This window comes from Diorhabda carinulata, chromosome 11 (genome assembly GCF_026250575.1).
Source record: "Diorhabda carinulata isolate Delta chromosome 11, icDioCari1.1, whole genome shotgun sequence".
In the NCBI taxonomy this organism is placed as follows: domain Eukaryota; kingdom Metazoa; phylum Arthropoda; class Insecta; order Coleoptera; family Chrysomelidae; genus Diorhabda; species Diorhabda carinulata.
Window position 1 is genome coordinate 8045179 of NC_079470.1, and position 21359 is coordinate 8066537.

The following is a 21359-nucleotide window of genomic DNA, read 5'->3' on the forward strand; positions in this document are numbered from 1 at the left end:
TTAAACTTTAACTCTATACTTTTTTAAATTATTCAACAGATAAAAAAAATATGCTGTTTGGAAGACAATTTAATATGGTTTAATGTGAGTATAAATTTATGAAAACTATTTTTAACATAGTGACATTAATGCATTAAACAAATTAAGCTTTTCTATTATTATATAACAGAATCGTAATAGTCCATATGAATTGCTCAAATCTTCTCAATATATCTATCCCAAATCATGCAGGAACCAACTCCATAAGCAATTTGCTCTTCAAAGCAGCAAACTACAAACCGCTCTCTTGGTCTTCGGCACACAGGCGTGCTTGCCCCCTATTACTGTCCACTGACTAATAGTCACTGAACGATTGTAAATCGTCTTCTGTCTGTTCGCTGACTGTCCTTTTTCGATTAACGTAATAACTTGGGCGCATTTTTGTGATGTAATATGCATACTAGAACATTATTGAGATTATAAAAAACGTCAAAAGTCAAAGTCAAAAGTTTACAGTTGGCCGTTCAATATTCAAAATTTCCTCAATCTCCACACTAATTTAAATTCTGGCAACATTGTACGTACGTCATCTCTTACTCGCGTCTGTTTTTCTTGAAATTTTGTACTACAATATAAATGCTAAAACACATTTGCTGTGAATAATAACAAACATTTAACGTCAAATATGGTTCCTGCAACAAGGTATAATATAATGTAAGAAAAAAATTCCACGAAATAAATAATCACAGAGCGAAGACAAACGATGTATTTTATTAAACAATTTAGAAATAGAAAGTTTATTATTGTTGTAATCAACAGAATCATTTCTCCGAGTACGGCTTTCACGATAATGCACATTTTCTCGCTTGAAGTATCCGTTGCATTATTGAATAATTAATTTGAAATTCATTCTTAATATTACACAATAATAAGGAAAGTGAAATTTTTGTACTTTCGTCAAATTCTATTCAATCCATCGGGTATTAACTGTATCACTTAATTTAGTTTCCATATGTATCCTTTAAAAATAATACGCTCATGATTATGAACTATGGTTCACATAAATATATAATATAACATAAGGAAAGAAAGAAACCTGTAATATGGTTCATTAGTTTTATAATCGTCCACTAGCTGTCACCACTTATTCATTTCGTTGTAAATGAGTGTATGGTTTTAGTTTTATTTTTAGGTTAGTGAAGCAATGGCTAACAGCGTAAACAGTGGTGATAATAGTGAAGAAATACCTGAAAATAGGGAATATAATCCTCAATTAGATTTCTTCAGTAATAAATTTGACCCTTTACTAGCTTTATCAACTCGTAATATAAAATTACCTGGACTTAAAGTTAAAAAATACGACAATTTAGCAGCATATACATCTGCTATAGATAAAGAGAAAAATCCTGGTAATTACACTAAAAAGAAAGTCGTTGAGCAAGAGTCTGTAATAATTGAGAGACGATGGAAGGAGCATCAATGTGAGTAGTCTTCATTTGATATAATTTCCAATTATTGGCAAGTAAATAGAAATTGTAACCTCACAAATACTCATGTAATCAATCCAGTCGGCGTTGCCAATGTTTCATTTTTATTGTAATGTTACATTCGATTTACAAAGAAAAAGTTTTAATGAAAAATAGTAAAGTTAGGGTCATTGACTTTGATTTTTTGCGAGTGTACATAGGAATGTGCTAACACCATTTAAAATGTTTGATCAACAGCTAGTGATATTGTTTATTTTTATATGGAATTAATTGAAGCGATAACTTAGTATTTGGCGCAATTAAAAATTTTCGATAGAGATGCGAATTGTAAGTAGATAGAAGGTGTTTAGCTGCAGTTAAATTTTCTACTCTACAGGGGTGGTTCAAAAAGTTGATCGGTAACTTGGGGAGAATAATTTTGTGTACGTACGTATAGATTACATTGTGTGTTATCAACATTTTTAATGTGAAGCGTTGAAAATATTTAGAATATAATTGTTTGTAGAATCTTTTGAACTATTTAATAGTATTTCCATTGTAAGTTTTGTGAGAGAATGCGCTTGTGAGAAACAATATTTCACTTTATCAATATGTATAATATTTTTTAAAGATGATTAATAATATTACATGATAATTTTATTCGACTAACGACCATCTTCTTTTTTTATATTTATCAAATATGTTTTCGTGACGTGTTGGTGCTTTTTTTCGATATCTAAATTTTGTCTAATCATGTTGAGAACAACTTAAAACATTTAAACAATAGAGTTTCCAAAATAATTTTTTTAAATATTATAATTGAGCGCTTCCTGAAGTTGATAATATATAGAAATCTAGTTTTACATATGTTTTCAGTTAATTTATTGGCGGGTAGGGTTGGCAGCTATTATTTTCATTAACATCAACGCCAGTCGACTTGTAATCAGAGTGCACTAATACGATCATTAAGATTATGAAAACACACATGCATTCATTTTACGGGTGGATAAAATAAAATCATCACTTAGATATTTCAATCAAGTGTGGTAAAGTTAGTATATAAAAAAACTTTTGTATGTATAAGTTTAATTACACTAACTTATAATATTAAAACAATTATATGTCAATAACTTCTAAATAAAACAAAAAATATTCATGAAGCCCTAATACCTATTAATTTTGTATATGTTATTTAAATCTTTTTTTGTTCGCAAGTAGTAAATTTTGAGGCGTTATTAAATTCGTCTATATTTATAAACAGAATAACACTGTTTTTTTATTCTTATTGTTTTCATGCATGATTTCATCAAATTTTGTTCTCTAAACACGGAATCTGACATACAATTAAGCACCGCACGTAGACTTCGAATATAATATTTATTATCTCATTATATGGTGAGATAATTTAAGTGAATTTGTGGGTTTTTTTTCCTTTTCATCGTTTCTATTGGAATTTCTCGGCGAATTGACCAACAAAAATCAGCAAGCATTGCTGTTGATAATTTCCTACTGTAGCGTTTTTCAATTTGCATTATATTCTTATGAAACCTTTTACCATGTTGATCTGATACGGTTCCCAGATTTTCAGGCAAGAAATCCAAATGTGAGAGTCCAAAAAATGAATCTTGAGCGGCATATTGCATCCTAAAGCTTTATTAGCAGAAATAAGGTTCCTAATGATTTGTCGGCAGTTCTCAGCTTTTGTTTTCCCAAGAAAATTATGATAAACTTCCAGAAAGGACAAGTTCTTTTTTCTTCTTTGCCCAAATTCGAATCAAAAGCTTCGTCTTTCATCAGTTCACGTATCTGCAGACCAACAAAAATTCCTTTCTACAATTTTACGTCATTGATTCGAAGAAATGTTGCTTTTATATGTTGAAAACCTGTACCATGTTTATTTATAACTTTCACAAAGTTTTTTATGAGTTTCAACTTTATGTGAAGGGGTGGCAGAAAAATATTCTCACTTGGCACCAAAGATTTCTGAGAAACATTTTTTAGCCCAAAAGTTTTTTTTCTTAGTGGTCAAGTTATTATTACCCATTGCACATGCTACGAACATGTGCAATCTTATTTTTGAAGTAACAATAAAAAGTCTCCATTCACTAGAATCTTCTGGAAAGTTCCTGAAGAAGCCCTGCAGCATCATTACAACCTTTGAAATCATCTTCTTTGGAAAAGTAACTCGTCAAATCTTTTTGCCTCGTACAAAAATATGAAACTAATAGTTTTATCCAATAGATTCCACAAAATTGATATTTTTATATAACTAGGACTGAAAGCTATTGCAAAGAAGAAAGTGTAAGATTGAATACACGAATCTGCAATCTGTTCTAAGAACTGCTACCACAAAGCTGACTTCCTTGTACCGACGGCGTCTTTAGATTTATATTCTCTAAGTCCATATTAATGCCTGGTTCCAGGTCTAGTGAGCTACATTGGATCGTTAGCGATTTAGCACGTGATTTGAGGATGTCGAAGCAACAAATAGAACTTCTCGTCTTTAGGACTGGAACTTTCTTGCCGAAAATTACAACTTTTAGAAAAGAAATACTGTGTTTTTTACATTTTCTTTCATGGCCAACTCGTTGTGTGTTTGTACTGATATCGGTGGTTTAATGTAGCAACTTGATGTCAACTATTATCAAGCATTTTACTTATGAATGGCGCTTGTCCATAGACTCATAGAAATATAGTTCAAAAGTTGTGTTATCGTACAATAGAAATTTAAAATCATCTATCAGTTTCATTTGGTGAGAATGAAAGAAAACTATGAAAATATGCGCCCCCTTTTCTATAAACAAATAGTACAAGTGGCAGATATGTGATGATTTCAGTAGGACTTTAGAATTTGCGAGTTGTCAAGTATGAAAACAATGGAAATTCGGTACAAAGGGCGATGGAATACACCTATTTGTGTAATTACTGGTGCAATTGTTGTTCTTAGATAGGTTTTTTCTACTTTAGTATGCTCTATGTTACAGCAAGACATTCATTTTCTGTACCAGTTTTATATACTATACAAAATTGAATCAAGAAATGCGATATTTGCAACTGAAATAAAAAGAAAATGTTTTCACTCTCTTTTCCTAAGTAACGGAATGTTCGGAAACGATTATCACCTACTTAAAAATATTGGATAGCCTTGAAACTTTGCGTAGTTGTAGACAATACAATAAATTTGTAAATTTTAACTCAGATCCTGGCTAGGATCGTCAGGAAGTTGCAACCTGTATTAAAACGAGTTTGAGGTCTTTTATACCATTACGAGATGAAGAAATGAGGTTAATACGTGAGTCAGAGGCTCAAAATGAAATAAATACTATTACCATTTTCATGGTTTCGAATTACCAATTCGAATTTTATATAATAATTTGGAAGTTATCCATTGCAAATAAAGAAATTTTAATATAGAATATAGATTGTTGAATTCATATTGAGTCAAAGATGTTTGAAAATAAGAAAAAACAAATTTTTAAATTACAACTATAGCAAAACTAACAATAACACTATCTGAAGCGTGTTATGATAACCATATTATCGTCTTCAGAGGCTGAAGGTAAACAGGCGATCACTGAAATGTGAGAAGATGCGTTGTCCTGATGGAAAAGCATTTTCTTCTGATTCAAATGCGGCTGATTTTTTGCAATATATCCTTTGACATTAGCAATCAACGATGTGTAGTAGTAGATAAAACCTTCATTTTGTTTTTCGTACCAGACATCTCAGGGGTCTAGTCGTCGTCGATTTCAATTACAGTTATGAATCGACGCGACAAATCCAAATCCACGCGCGGATAGATAATTCTTCAGTCACTCTATGGCAAATGGCTTCTTTCTATATTCTGATAACCTCTACTATTTCACTAACCTTAAACCGATGGGCGTCCGAGACCATTTGATCAACGATTTATCGATTTTTTGGTTGTATCGAACGCTCTTCACCAGTCAAGCTTATACGGTCACGTTTGAACTCTGCTACCCAAAATTTTATGGTCGTAAATGATTATGAAGTGACTCCGTACACAGCATCTAACTCTCCTTTATTTGCCTTGACGTCTTGTCTTTCAAAAAACAAATATTCAATGACGGATACTTAACTTTTTTCAATTTTTAAAAACATCTTCAGAACGACTAACTTATACGATTATCATACAGAAATTAATCGTCCAAAATTGCTGAAAGTTTAGTGAAAAATCTCTCAATAAATGTCTCAACTTATATTGTTGACATCTCCTTAGACCAATATTTGTTCAAATTGCAAATAAGTATATAATTACAAATTATCGTAATCACCCCGTAAAATGATCGTTTATTCATTTGTGTAGGTACGTGTATATACAACAAACACATACACACATCGGGCAAGCTAGCAACATTGGCCGTGGAGGTCGTTAACCTCCTAGGCTAAGTTTGCACATATCTCCGTCTCTCTCGATTTTCTCATCTAGTCGGGGCTTTGGCTAGAGCAAAAGCCAAAAGCTAGTAGTCTACCTAGAAGACTAAGTAAGTTACAATTCACCTCCGACATCCCAACTATGCATTTTATTTTACGACGTAACGTTAAACAAATGAAAAATGACTATTTTTAGATGTTTCGCCGGTAATATTTCAACAGAGAAACGTTTTATTATGTTTATAATATATAAGGACCTTTATCTATGGGTATCTATAAAATATGAGAGAATAAACATAAAAATTGATTAGGTATAAAAAAAAAATATCTCTTTTTACTATTGTCATTTTTTTCATTTTCAAATCAAATTTTAAATACAAACGAAATGAATTTATTAGGATTTTGTTTCGTTTTCTGATCAGAGTTGGATTTACATATTTGGGGGCCCTTTTTGTCTACAGTTGAATATTATTCTTCATTTTCCCATTTTGTAAAATACGTTTTATTAAAATGGAATTCTAGCCTTACAATGGAGTATTTTGTTTTTATAGACCCATCGAAAATAATAGAATAACTCATTTACACTTTTTTACTTATGTCTTTCCAACCTTAGAGGTGTAAGACGGGGAGTTGAGTTTTTTTTATAGTTTGTATATTTTTCTGTTGTTGTCCAAGTTTCGTGACCAAATGTGAGAAGGGCCTTGGTGAATGAAAATGAGATTCTTAAAACTTATTCTTAAGTCTTGATAACTTTTTTCATCGCTTTTTGAGCAGCAAGTTTTTATCAGTTTGTTATAGATTCACTTACTATATAGAGAATTGCCGAGTGGGTGATTTTCCGAAAAAGTGGAAAAGGTTTTTTTCCTCTCCACACCACTTAAGCATCTCTCACTCGTTATGAATAAATGTAAATAGTTTTTACAGCCAACAGACCTTGGTCACAGAGTATTGGGATTTATTGCTGGGTGGAGGCGGTGTAATTATGTATAAACTATGAAAACTGAAATGAAGTCAGTTGGAAAAAAATCAACAAGATTCTAAAAAGAATTTACTCCACCTCGTGCTCTTGTTTAATTCTTTTTTGCTTTGTTGAACTGTTGAACTTTCTACTCCTCTTCAATAGCCACTTCTTCGACTTCTGATCTTGAACATTGTTGGCCACTCCATAATAGTCATTTCTATATGTGGTTGGACTTTGTTACCTATAAAACTAGTTGTTCTAGCACCTTCTGGACGTATCATTATGAAATCAAATTATTCATATGAAACCCGATACGAATCGAAGATTATTTTTTACTTGAGAAAAACACTTCAAACCGTTTACGAACTTTCTCCAAAAGTCACTATTTGTTCTATATAGACCTGTGCAAATCATTCTATCTGCCTTTTCATCCATCTTGTTAATGTTTTCACAAACTATTGATATATATGTTCTCATTCCTCTTTAAGAACAAGCGTTAGTTCCTGGGGTGTTATTATAACATTTCCGAGGCGTATTGTTGTGAATTAGGATTGTTTAGATGAGACCCGATACGAATTAACGATCAGTTTTTCCTTTTAAATAAATTCCCTCCAAAAGTCACTCTTTCGTTAATACTGGTCGATGTAAATTGTTCTTTTTTTTTTCATCTATCTTTAACGAATAGTTGTGATAAACTTTCCCACTCCTGTTCAATAATCACCGTTATTTTCTGGAAAGTTTTTTGCGGGTCGACTCGATCTTTGTTTACCACAAGTATGTAGTAGGACGTTGTCTCTTATAATGGCGTGTCAGATGTTATTCAGGCACTACCTGGAAGGATCGTTATGCATTTATATTCCGGAACGAATTGAGGATCATTTTTTCTTTCTAAAGAAGCCAAAGTCCACGAATCTGCTCAAAAATTCTGAACAAATCTCTTTGATTCGGTATACTTTTTTGTTTACATCGATTTCAATTAAGGCAAATTGTCGCGCTTGGTGATGCGCTGGAGTTAATTGTGGACCTTTGGTGGGTTTTTAAGGGACTGCAAGTTTCTGATTCACTGGTATTACGGAATCGCTGTTTCCAAATTCATATACATTCCTCATATACATTCCTCAGTTCTAAAAAGCCTTTACTTTACTTTACTTTACTCACTTTACTACCTTACTGCTGATCGATTCAAATAAGGGCGTCTAGCCACGATCGCCGATTCGAACCAGTCTGGATCAGTACTACAACTTGAGCGGACTTAGTTTATGTACTATCCATGTTTCAAAAAATGTTTTGTTAATTCAAATTAAGGTGACAAGTCTTTACTTTAGGTTTTGTTTTCCCAATCTTGGTTTTTATATATTGGGTGCCGAATTGATACTAAAGGGATGGAACCATTTTTGTAATTTAATTTATTTAAATAATTCTCAAATTACTAAATGTGAATTTAGGAAAACAGGATGAACTTTTTTAGTAGCCAGAATCCCTTTGAGATTATTGTCTATTTCAGAATTCCAAATTTAAAAAACTTATAAAATTAAAATCAACTTCTAAGAAAAGATTTATGCGATTCGTAAGTTGATCGGTGCTTCGAGTATCAACAAAAACGTGTGAAAATAATTAAATACAATTCTAAAATTATGACATAATGCACCGAACAGTACTATGAAGAAAAGACCAAAGAGAAATACCGAAATTACATAAGACTCGAAGCTATAAAATGAAATAGTTCATCGAGTGCCAAGTTGTATGATGTTGAGACGTTCATCTAAATGGCTTCAGTCAGAAATATATTTAAAATAGTCCAGGCCTTTTAACATAAAAACAAATTTTATAATAAAATAGTTTATATCAAGAAGTCCAAATTATTATTTTGAGAATATACTATATTTAAAAAGACATTGGTTATTTTTATTAACTTATTCATCGGTTTTGAAGATGATGCTCTAGCTTTAGTCGAAGAAGTGTTCAGCCAAATCATCGTTTAAGAAGAGTTTGTCACGTAAGAGTTCCTTTAGCTTGCGGAAGAGGTGATAATCACTGGGGGTTGAATCCGGAGTGAACGGGGCATGGGGCATAACAGTGCTCCCCAAATTTCTCTACTCCACTCGTCAATCGTTCTCCTCATTGATTCTGAATTGCTCATTGGAGTTTGATGGATGTTTCAAAATATCTGCATGAGTTAGGTTGTTGTTGTTGTTGTTGTCCCAGATTACATTAAACCGAGTATTCCCTCCCCTTCCCCTCCCAAAACACAGTCGCCATAACATCTTCTGCGACTGCGCGTGTTTGAATTTTTTATGATGGCGGGGAACCAAAGTGATGCCACAGACAAGATTGTTGTTTTGTTTCAGGGGTGTAATGAAACACCATGTCTCATCTCCTGTACAACAATTTCACCTTGCTGAACACCCTCAACCTATTATCCCACTTAATGGAAAACAAATAGAATGGGTGCAAGTATTCCTTTATGTTTGCAAACAGAAATCTAAACCTCCACGTCAGAATAGGATTCATGGAATGTTATGTGTGGTCAGTACTGCTATCCAGAGTGGAAACTTGAACCTTGAAACGTCAAAAGACCAAAAAACTTGAGGCATTTGAGATGTGGCTTTATAGACGCATCCTGAAGATACCCTGAACCGACAGAATCACCAACGACGAGGTACAAAGAAAGCTGTTGACAATTATTAAAATCTGACATAGGACACATCTTACGCAACGAGTTGACAGAGACTGAAGACGATAACTTGGTTATCGAAACGCGCGTCAGACAGTGTAATCGTGAGGGTTGGTGAATTGGTGGTGCAAACAGTGTATTCAGTATTGATACCCCATACCCCTCTTACACAGGGTGTATCTAAATTCATGCAACAATATTCAGGAGGTGATTGCTCATAAGATTGCTTCCCTGTAACAAAATTTACTCAGCCCACCCCTTTCTAAGATATCACTCTTTAAAAGTTGTGTGTGACTAAAATTGAGTTTATTTTTTATTCCATAACAATTTCATACAAGCAATCAACTCCTGAACTTCGTCGCATGAATTTAGAAACTCCTTGTATATAACTATGTGTAGGATAGAATAGATAAAATGAAAGCACCTATTTTGAATCAGTAGAGATAATAAGACTCTTAGAACATTCATACTTTTGTCAATTTGTCATTTTTTAGATTAATCAAAACGCTAATCAATCAAGAAGATGACTGGTTAATGTAATTCTTTAATAATACGTTTAAAAGAACTCATAATTCTCCAAATTGTGTACTGTACAGTGAAAAGAAGATTTTTGGTGATATTTTTACCAGTTTTTATAAATTAAAAAGTACTTTACATTAGATAAATTTCCTGAAATATATAAATCACTAACTGTTACATAGAGCTAAGTTGTTGGCAACGTTGCCCATAAATTAGTGACCGTAGACAATGAGACGGTTGCTAGTAACACAGGGCGTTGCTCTCTATCACTCACGGATGACGTCTCCACACCAAACACTACTAACATCGCTATTAAAACATCTAAATTTAAATGAACTGTCGATAGTTTTCCAATGTCCTGTTTTACTGCGGAATTCTATAATATAATGAAATTGCGTTTTAATCATACACATTCCAAATATGTACACAAATCAACAAACCAATTGTTTGATGTTCTGATTGAAGAAGGTGTATAATATCTTCTAATAATATTGATTGAATTGAAGTTCATTCGGAGTATTAAATTACTGCGAATCTAGATAAAAAGGATCGGAAATTACGTGAGAACTTTGGATGTAACGTAATAGATTTTAAATAAAAACTTAATTCAATTTGTGGAAAATCGATATGAAATTCCAAGTCAAATCTTGCTTCATGAACATTATTTTCTATCACTTTCGCCTTATATGATTTCATTTATTAATGCACAATAAATGTAATGAAACTTTTTCGATTTATCTGTTAGGTTTCACAGGTGATAATAAAATTAAACTGAATGTATAGAAATCATTCCGTATTCATTTGATTACAGTTTAAAAAAAATTCAAATATTGTAATGAACTCTAGATATTAATGGTGGTAGATAGAACTTATTTTAACTTGATAAGGATTCTACAGACAGAAAATCTAGGGTCTCTGAACTTCATGCTTGGTGCAGTACTGTATTTCTAAGACGGTCACCTTCAAACCTTGGTTCAAAAGTGATTTAATCTTTATCTCTTGTTTTTTGCTCTCTTCAAATAAAGCATCTCTTTCGTCAACGGGACAAGCATTAGGTTCTCTAGGCAAAACTGATAATCTGGTCCTAAAAACAACATGAAAAACTGGGGTGATGAAGATAACCCCAGTTAAACAACACTAGTCTGATATGCTTGAGTATCATTGGGGTACACGCCACACCACAGTCTTAGAGGCACTGGTAAACCTAACTCGCCTTCAGAGAGAAAAAGTTGAGCCAGTGCTGATAAGTTAAGTGAGAATTGTAGAATTGATAAAGGAAGAATGCAGTGACAAACCAATGGACCAAATGCATAGCATGATAGACTCAGATATCCAATTCGAAGCGGTGAGCAGATAGCTTTGCCAAAAAAGAAACGACATTAAAGTGTTGGTTAGTCTTCTGACAGGTCACTGTCTAGCTTTATAAATATTACAAATTACTGAACAACTTTGAGTGGACTTGAGTTTAAATTTTAAGTACAGAGCACCTCATAGAGAAGACTTTTCAATTTTAAACACGTTTAAAATATGAGTCTCGTCACCGACGGATGATATGTGGTAATTGCTTTCCATGCACTAATGTTTCAAAAATAAACCATTCTAGTGTATAAATTTGTGTTTATTTTTATAATTCCTCGGTGGGTATCAAGTTAACTTCTACTTGTGAGATGTGGTCAACCAAACCGTTTGACTACCAAAACTGTTTAAAGTAGTCATTTTCAACAGATTCTAATAATGCTTATTAATTAGAATTGGTTTATGTTATTTCCACAATTTATTTACCTAATCTCCTAGTCTGAATGTTTCTTTTGATTGAATTCTCACTGAGCTTTAGTCAACCTATTGACCGCCTACTGTCTCGCTTTTGATGAATACTGTTCTAGTTTGCATTTTTTTTATTCTTTAACAAAATTTTTAATTAAATTAGTAGAAAAATCCTCTATTGAGTCAAGTTCAATTGATAACTTCTGATGTCTATTGTTATATATTTGGGTGAATTTAAGTATAATAATGTCAGATATTGTTGATTAATATCCATCGAAGCCGATTGAGGTCGATTGTCACTTCATGTTGATTGATAATTTCTGATGTCTATTGACGCCAATTGAGGTCTAATCATATCAACTTTTATATATTTTGGTGTATTGGCGTTTACTTTTGTCAGATATAGTCGATTAACATCTATTGAAGCCGATTGAGGTCGATTGTAACTTCATGTTGATTGAAAATTTCTGATGTCTATTAAGAAAGTATGAGCTTTCCATATTAATAAATTATGCGGATTACTGTTTACATGGAATCCACAAACTCAAATTTCGGGTTGTCCAGGTGAAATTTTTCCGGAAATGACGTGACTATTGTGAAAACTATCAAATTTTTTTATCTTTTGCGTTTATCTCGAAGGCGATGAGGAATTTCAAGCAAAGTTCCAAAATAAAAGTTGTATATCGTTAATTTCTAAATCGAAATATGTGAGTTTTCGTCGAACTGAAACAAAAATTGAGAGAGTTTCGAAATTTCTCTTCGTTTTTGAGATAAACGCGAAAACAAAGAATTTGACAGTTTTTCGTATTTTCCCCGATTTTATGGGGAAAATTTCGACTGACAAACCCAAAATTCAAGTTCCCAGGACAGATATAAAATTGCAATTGGCAGACCTCAGGGATAGAAATGGTAACCTATTCCAATTACGGGTATTTTGTTATTTACTAATATATTTCAATGAAATTATCAATTGTAATGGTTTCGTATCGTTCAGAATGAATAAATTATTATAAATTTATGATTCATAAACATTTATAATGAATATTAGAAGTCCTCTACGCTCGAAAATAAACATGAAGGAAGTAGGAAGTATTTTGACACTTTTAAAATCTCATTTTAATGCTACTTCCAGACATAATTAAAAAAATATAATTAGCTAAAATGCTGCATATTACGTCCAACTCATATGCATTAACAGCACTATAATACCCATTTAAATTAAATAATTATTCTTATATAACCTCACTTACCGGAACCTTGGACAGACACTCAAAGTGGTGCTATTATCAACATATTATTGTTTTTGTCGCTTTTTACTGAAACATTTTATCTAATTTATTTTTTGCAAATTTTTCTATTAACAATTTCTAAAATTACGACAATTACATGACTTTTGTTATTTTGATTGTAAAATGGGTTTACGTAACAAAGATTAATGGTTTTTTTTTCAAACTGTACATTAAACAGACATTTTTTTATTAATGATAAGTCATTGGACTGTTTTTCATTCAATAAAATTTCAAGAATAATTTAAATATCTATTTCAAAGTATTTAAATGATCATCAACTTTTGCTAGTTTTCAACATTTGTCAATATTTTTTATACTGAATACACTGTTTACATCACCACTACACCATCACTCACAATTACCCTGCCTGACGCGCGTTTCGATAACCAAGTTATCGTCTTCAGAGACTGAAGGTAAACTACAGTCTAATGACTCGACTTACCTGTTTTATACTAAATTTTCCTACTAATAAACCTCCTTCCACGAAAATTAATTCCAGCGGGAAAAAAATTCCTTGGTGGGAATCTTCACATTCATTCCTTGACTACTAAACTAAAGAGAGGGCTGAAAGGAATTGGCCCTTTGTCCCTATTTAAGCTACTCTTACATCTAGCAATATCAATGCTCTCAAATGCATCCAACAATTTATTATTGGATACATTTTTTAACAATTTTACATTATTAATATTTATGTCATGATTGTGACTGGAAGCATGATCGGCAATAATGTCATATATACCACTCTTTTCCAAATTTGGTATTTTATCCTTAGGATTGGCCAACAATTGTTTTAATGTATTGTTGGATTTATAAACCAATTTTAAACCCACTCTGCTTAATATTCCTTCCAATCCTTTAGTATAAATAGGATTGAAAGGTATCAGAGCAAATGCTGCATTTGAAGGCATTGAAATTCCTGCAAAGAAATTTTTTTCCTGCTGGAATTAATTTTATTAATGGGAAAATTTAGTATAAAATAGGTAAGTCAAATCATTAGATTTTAATTCACCTTCATTCACTGAAGACGATAACTTGGTTATCGAAACGCGCGACAGAGTGTAATTGTGAGTGTTGGTGTAGTAGTGGTGTAAACAGTGTATTCAGTATGAATACCGCCAACGGTTCCAGGAATTCCAACTTAGTTAATATTTTTTATCCCGGTCTGTACTAGTCTTTATTCTATACATCAAGTAACTCATAGTACGACCTCACATGAATCGTAATTTTCGTTGCAGTACCAATTCCTTCGACTAAGAATAGAAAAGTAAAAAATATTTTTACCAAAATGGAAAAAGCATGTGGACCATTGGAAATGTTAAAGAGGTGCGTGGATGAAGAATTTAAAGTGAAGGTAAGTTTCATTTAGTATATTTTTGTACAGATAGATAATTTATCAAACATGGATCCAGAAATTAATTCTTGGGTTTAAGGCTATTCTTGGGTTTAAATTAGTGTTAACTCTGTGATAAAATAGACTGCCCTTGTCCTAACGTTAAATATAAAACAAGAAGCATATCTGGAAGATTATGCTCTTTTTACAACGATTTATGGTTCATACTTTATCCACTATTTGTACATTTTCATCTGTTTTTAATGTCGAGGGACGTCCCGACCACAACTCGTCCTTAACTGACCCATATAAACATTTTGTGAGTTTATTGTATGCAATACTTTGCATGAAAGGTTTCATACCTTGTAATAAAGTCCGGATCGGACTTTAATACAAATCATGGATGCCCTGGGCATTACCTGCATTCAATTCATTAGATTATTGGAAAGTTTTGATGGTCGACCAAAGAGGCTCCTCACCTACGTTATTAAATACATAAAAGATGACCCGACGACTTCACTACCATTCCGTAGCTTTAATTCCATTGTACACTCCTAGCTCAAATTTTTTTCCATTGTCATTATCAGATAAACATTTCTCATTGTGAAAAATCAGATGACAAACACACAAAGATTGCGATATGTCAGTCAAACTTCACGTGAAGATACAAATTTAGAAAAAAAATTTTAAGGATTCCCGCGAGCAATTTTAATGCACTAGTGGAGTCAAATTTGATCACACCTTGTATGAATATGCTATGTGCAAGGTAGGTGACACGATTTATTGATGCTGTTAAAAATCTCGGTATTAACAACGAACGTTTGGGTATCACTAGTAAATATTATACATACATACATATATTTTCAACTAGAAAACTATCGCTACTACGTAGCCCGGCTTTCTGTTGTATTTTCGGATTGTTTACAAATCCCTTGTTGGTGAGCCATCATAATGAAACAATATATTTGACCCTTAACTATAAATAGATATTTATTAGACAACATCTATACTCTGAAACAAACAAATTCATGTATGTATATTCACGAAATAAAAACCAGTTCTTTTTATTACATAATGTGGGTACACCAACAATGTCATACTCAATAGAAATACCAATTTAAGGTATTACGAAACTCTGTCGATCGTATAACAATCATATAAGTTATCAATAACATGAGAAACAACCTTTTAGGATATGTTAACGTAAAAAGGTCAAGTTTGTGCTTCCTTTTGGTATTCACCCAGTTTCGTTTTCAGCTATAAAATTTGGCAATCACCCACTAACATTGGCCGTGGTACTACTTATATTATTAATAGTACTGTTTTCGAATAGAACGTGGGTTTGTTAAAATCATAATTACGACATTTCGAAACAGATTAACGAAACGACCATTCAGGGACTTTTGATAAAAATTTATTTGGTGTAACAAGATATTTTGATAAAGATCGAAGTAGGTCAAAACTTCAATATCAAAAGTCAATTTTGATTGAAAGAGACCTAAGAACAAGATAATTTAATAGCATTATTCACACACTTTACTTTATACATGTATATATACCCTAGGTTTATATTAATTTCTGGTAGCCATCTTTATTGTTTTCTTTCCTCATTGATTTTTTCATTGAAGACGTTCCTGGTATATGTATAATTGTAGCTTTTTCTGTTTCTACCTTTTCCCAAATTTCCCAATAAAATTTCTGCTGTTTCTGATTATTCATATTCAAAGTACCCACTTAAAAAATATCAGACGTGACCTAGGACATTTAATATTGTGTTTGTTCGAACTATCAGATGCAATATTTTTCTGAATATTTGAATAAGAACAAACATCATTTAACTTTGTTATTGGCAAGGTCGACGATGATTATTATTCGAAAGGTTACTTTTGTTGTTTCTAATATTTTTATGCAATTAGATATGTTGGTTTTAATGAGGACGTTACAACACATGACAACAAAATGGCAAATGTACTTTGGGTAAGGATTAGCATTCTTAAAATTGCCTCCTATCTTCTTTTTACTGATTTTAAAGGTGTTATGTAGATGGTGTGTATTTCGGTCCATTTGTGACAAATTATTCTAATACTTTTTTTAATATTATTTCGTCACGATGTATTCAACTTGTTCTCTTAGTTCATCTTTGGGGTGTGAATATATGATTCAGGAGAGTCAAATAACTGTGCTTCTTTATACAGCGTGTTTTAAAAAAAAGCCGTGAGCTTTCCATCTTCCATAAAATGAATTTCTTGGAAATGATATCAATTCTCAATATTATTTCTTTATATGGAAAATTTGCTATTCCTCAATAACTTTTCATTTCACAAGTTAATTCTCCTCTCTCTCGAATGAAAATTCATAATTTCAATAGACCCGGTGGTCTCGAACCCTCTTGTACAATTCCAATTGACAACAAAGAAAAAATTGTCATAATGACAAGAAATTTCGAAAATGGGAAGTAAAAAAAATCACCCTAGCAACGATCATACTCGTATTATTCATTAAATAGGAGGCGGTCCAGTTCAACAATTACAACGATCAAAATGATTTCGGGCGTTTTGTGCTAGAAGAACTGAAGAAGAAAACTTTGAACTTGAGAAAGACAATTCTTCAACATCACCCCTACTTGCATGCGAAGTTCGAACCCTCTAGTTAAACTTTTTCTGGACAAAAAATAAGAAAATATAACAAAAATGACCATAAAATGGAGAGGGGGGGTGGAGATGGAATCATCTCGCAACTAATTGAACCTACATGTGAAATTTCATTTTTCAGTCGCTTTTCGTTTGACCTGCAGAGGTGAGCAAAGGCCAAAAACCACTTTTTTTGCACTGCGACCCCTCGAAATATTCATTTGTTTTCAATCAAACTCTAATAACATCAATCCGCCGCCAAAAAAGCCATGTATGCTAATTTTGAACCAAATCGGACCCATAGCAATTGCTCGAGAGACGAAAATAAGATTTGTAGCTTAAACAGATATATAGATATATATATATATAAACTACAGACATTCGAAAAACCATCATAATCGTGTTCAGGAGGTCTCAAAACATGGGAAAAATGATGTGCCCCCCATTTTTCTTCTAGTCATGCCTACCGTAAAAGGTGAACACGTCTCTAGGATAGGTAGAAAACTAAATAATATTTGGGATTTGCTCATTAAAGAATTTTCGTAAAGCGTATTCAAGATAAAGGAAGTTAAAGAAAAAAAATATACATATTTTTCACAATTTTGCGCTACTGAAGCATTGGTTATCACTTCATAATTCAAATATTCTAAAAACGGTAAACAGTTTTATCAAGAGTACCTTTTTGGTGTAAAATTGAATGATGTTCAAATTCACTTGAAAATTTGTTTAATAAATCTAATATTGGAAAACTTATGTTCAATACTACTTGGTACGAACCTTGTAACTAGCGCCTTCTATGAGAGTTATAAAAACAAGTTCATTGGATGTATCAGCGTCCAGAACATATTCGTATAAAATTTCAATCCAATATTACCAGTAGTTACGACAAAATCGTAAAATATGTATATATATGTTTTTTCTTCAACACCCTTGGCTTTACGAATATTTTTTACTGAGCGAACCCCAACTATTTTCCAGTTTTCTATCTATCCTACAGACGTAATTACTTTTTGATGAAACATCCTGTATATCGCTAAACTTATATTTTTTTTTGAAAATTTGTAAACATAAATCGATTTCAAGTTTTTTTTTGTATCAGTTGTCTAGAGATGAATCTTTCAATTCTCTATAGAAAACAAACAAAAAGGGTAAAATAAGGTTTCAAATGTCAATTTTTCCCAGTATAACTAGAATAAATTTTTAGTTTAAAACTATTTTTAATCTATGGAACTAAAAAGAAAATAAAATTCAAAAACATTCAGTAAAAATTTCGATATATGTTGGATGTTTTGGAGCAGAAGCATAACATGAATTATTTTCAAATAATTTCAAATTTATCACGTCCATACTAATGAATTACCCAATATAGCTCATAATATACTTTTTACACATATACAATGATGTAATGTCAGTAATGAATTCCCGATAACATCAAGTTAAAGAGTCTAAGTAACATTAATAAAAACTTTAGCTCTCTCTACAGCTTCTGTTCACAATATCCCAAGTAATTCCTAATCTACCTTCCGTGGGTTTACATGGGTTTTATTTTTCAAACGCAATAACAATATCAACCATCACAATCGTAGCAGATACCTTCCATGCATTCCACATGTCCATTAAGTCAATAATTATTTTTCAAACGCAATGACAGTACCAACCAACATTCGTAGCAGATAACCTCGCTATTCGGAAACAAAGGATAAAAATACAAGTTATGGAACTGGAATGCAATTAGGTAGCTCATCATTGATACGCAGGCTTGAGAAAGTTATGAAGCAATAATCAATAATAGAAAAAATAAACAAGAAATAACTGAATTGGTATAAACGTATTGTAATACTTATACATATAAACATAAGCCCCCTTTAAACGAAGGTATAGAGTCCCTTTTACGAGGATGTATTGATATTTAGTTAGCCTAGACCAGTTCCATGCATAAACAAAATATTGCGTTAACATAGCAATGAACAATAACTTATTAGGAGTGTCAGTGTAAAGTTTGACTTCAAAAAAGTAAACCAGAGCTATGCAATAAATTAAAAGAAAAAAAAATGTCCACCGAAATTGTCAAAATCGAAAAATTGGAGTATCGAGACATCATCAAGTACCTGTATTTAAAAGGATTAAGAGGTAAGTAGATTTATGAAGATATGTTTAATACCCTTGGTGATCAATTCATTCGTATGCGACCGTGAAAAATTGGACTGCAAGCTTCAAAAGAGGTAAATTTTCGATTGAAGATGATGACCGATCGGGAAGGCCAGTTTCTGTGTCAGTCCCCAAATGTTTGAATGTTGACCAAAAGCGTGCAAGGGTAGAAGCACCGCGTTCGATCTGTGCTCGATTTGAAAACAAAACCGAATTGTTACTATGGATGAGACTTGGGTACATTTCTACGATCCAAAAACAAAGCAACAATCGATGAAAGGGCGACATTCTGGTTCTCCAAGACCTAAGAAGTTTCGTGTCCAAAAACCTTCTGGAAAAGTTCTTGTTTTAGTTTTTTGAGATTGCCATGGAGTAATAATGATTGATTTTTTGGATAAGGGTAGAAAAATAACTGTAGATTACTATTTGACATTACTGACCACTCTACGGGAAAAATTAAAGAGAAAAGACGCGAAAAGCTATCCAAAGTTGTTTTTTTTTGCAGGAGAACGCCCCTGCACACAAATCTCAGGTTGCTATTCAAAAAATTCGTGATTTAGGGTTTGAATTACTAGAACACCCCCCTTATTCACCAGATTTGGCTCCGTCCGACTATCATCTCTTTCCTCAACTGAAAAAAAGTTTAAAAGATCGTAAATTTTCTTCCATCGAGGAACATAATAAAAGCTCTGGTGGTCTGGTTTGCAGAGCAAGAAGAAACATTTTTTTTGAAAGGTCTAGAGACGTTGCAGGTTCACTGTAATAAATGTGTCCAATTAAGAGGAGAATATGTTGATAAATAAAATATTTTGACATTTAAATTTTGTTCTATAGTATGCTAAGAATTTTTCAATATATCCTCGTATGTTTTCTTGCCATGAATATACTTAACACATTTTTTAATTTTTTGTCATTGTTCTTACTTGGTTCCATGTTTTCTCTTTTTTCCAATATTTCTGTTATTGTTGATTCTAAGTTTTTTTGGGTCCACTTCCCTTCCGTTTTGTTTTTTGATCGTGCTTTTCATATAGCCCCAATTGGTCTGTTATTTGTCATTCCAACCATGTGCCCAAATCATTTGAGCTTGTTATTTTCTCTTATTCCATCTATTGATTCAATAATTAATTCTTCTTCTGCTTCGTTTCTGATTCTGTCTTCGCTCTCCTCAATTACTTCATTCCATCGTTTATATTCTTCTTTAATTCTGTTTTTTTAGTACTCAGCTTTCCATATGTTAATTTTGGCCCATACATCATCATTTTGTTTTTCCTGCTGGATGGATTTTCTATTTTGTCTATGATATAGTTTCATTTATATCGGTTTCTTTAATCTGTACTGTCTCCCCTAAATATCTAATCATTTCCATTTTTTCTTCTCCTATCGCTATGTTCATCTGTTTTTTGGGCATTGTATTCTCCAACATTAACCTTCAAATTTCTAAGAAGGCAATGTATACTTCATTTAGACTGCTTTTCTCTGTTGATTATTCAATTATGGATTGATGTTGATCTTCAACCAGTGCTTCTTTTCTAGTATGTTTTTGTGTACTTTGATATAATGCTTGATTAATTAATGACTCTTTAATTGATGCAATTAAGGCCGTTTTTCCAGTTTTATTAAGTATTCTTAATCTCCATTTCCATTTCTCCATTTTTACCTTGATATATTATCATTTCAGGTTATATCTTCACTTCTCTTCAATTCTTTAATCTCTTCTATTATTTCCAGTCTCTCATTATGCTCTGCAAAATATCCTTATTCTCTACCTTCTTGAGTGGTATTGATTGTTGAGTACTACTTCCAACGTTGCATTACTCCTTGGCCATATGTTATTGTATCGAAGGGAGAGAATGGGTGAAAGAAATAAAGAGAATGGAGGAATTTATAAAGGTGGCAGAAAATAGAAAATAGTAGAAGAAATGGAGACGAGCGGGATTAAAATCATCGTGAGCCAACACCTGATAGAGTATAAGATAAAAGCTGTGGAGAAGATGGAATATATGTTATAATTATTAAAAAAATACCAAGTATAAACAGCTAAATTCTCAGTGCATATCATGAACTACTATAAATGCCATATAGGCCCAAAAGAAGTTCATACCGATTATGTTATTCTCATTGTTTGTTTCATTTTATTTCATTACAGTTTTAGATCTTATAAAATTAAATCGTAGAGTGATGCCCACGTATTTAATAGCGATTAA

At 32.3% G+C, this 21359-nt stretch overlaps 2 protein-coding genes across 3 annotated transcripts in view; one reads left to right on the forward strand and one right to left on the reverse strand.

Annotated features, from left to right (window-relative positions):
- Positions 1–21359, reverse strand: part of LOC130899640 (ecdysone-induced protein 74EF) — a 293099-nt gene that overhangs the window by 229993 nt on the left and 41747 nt on the right. The window lies entirely within an intron of this gene.
- The window catches only part of LOC130899642 (U7 snRNA-associated Sm-like protein LSm11), a 28353-nt gene continuing 8111 nt past the window's right edge, over positions 1118–21359 (forward strand). Inside the window, exons 1-2 of the mRNA XM_057809718.1 lie at positions 1118–1460; positions 14283–14398. Coding sequence (XP_057665701.1) covers positions 1184–1460; positions 14283–14398 — 393 coding nt within the window. The 5' untranslated portion in view covers positions 1118–1183. The remainder of the gene's footprint in view (positions 1461–14282; positions 14399–21359) is intronic.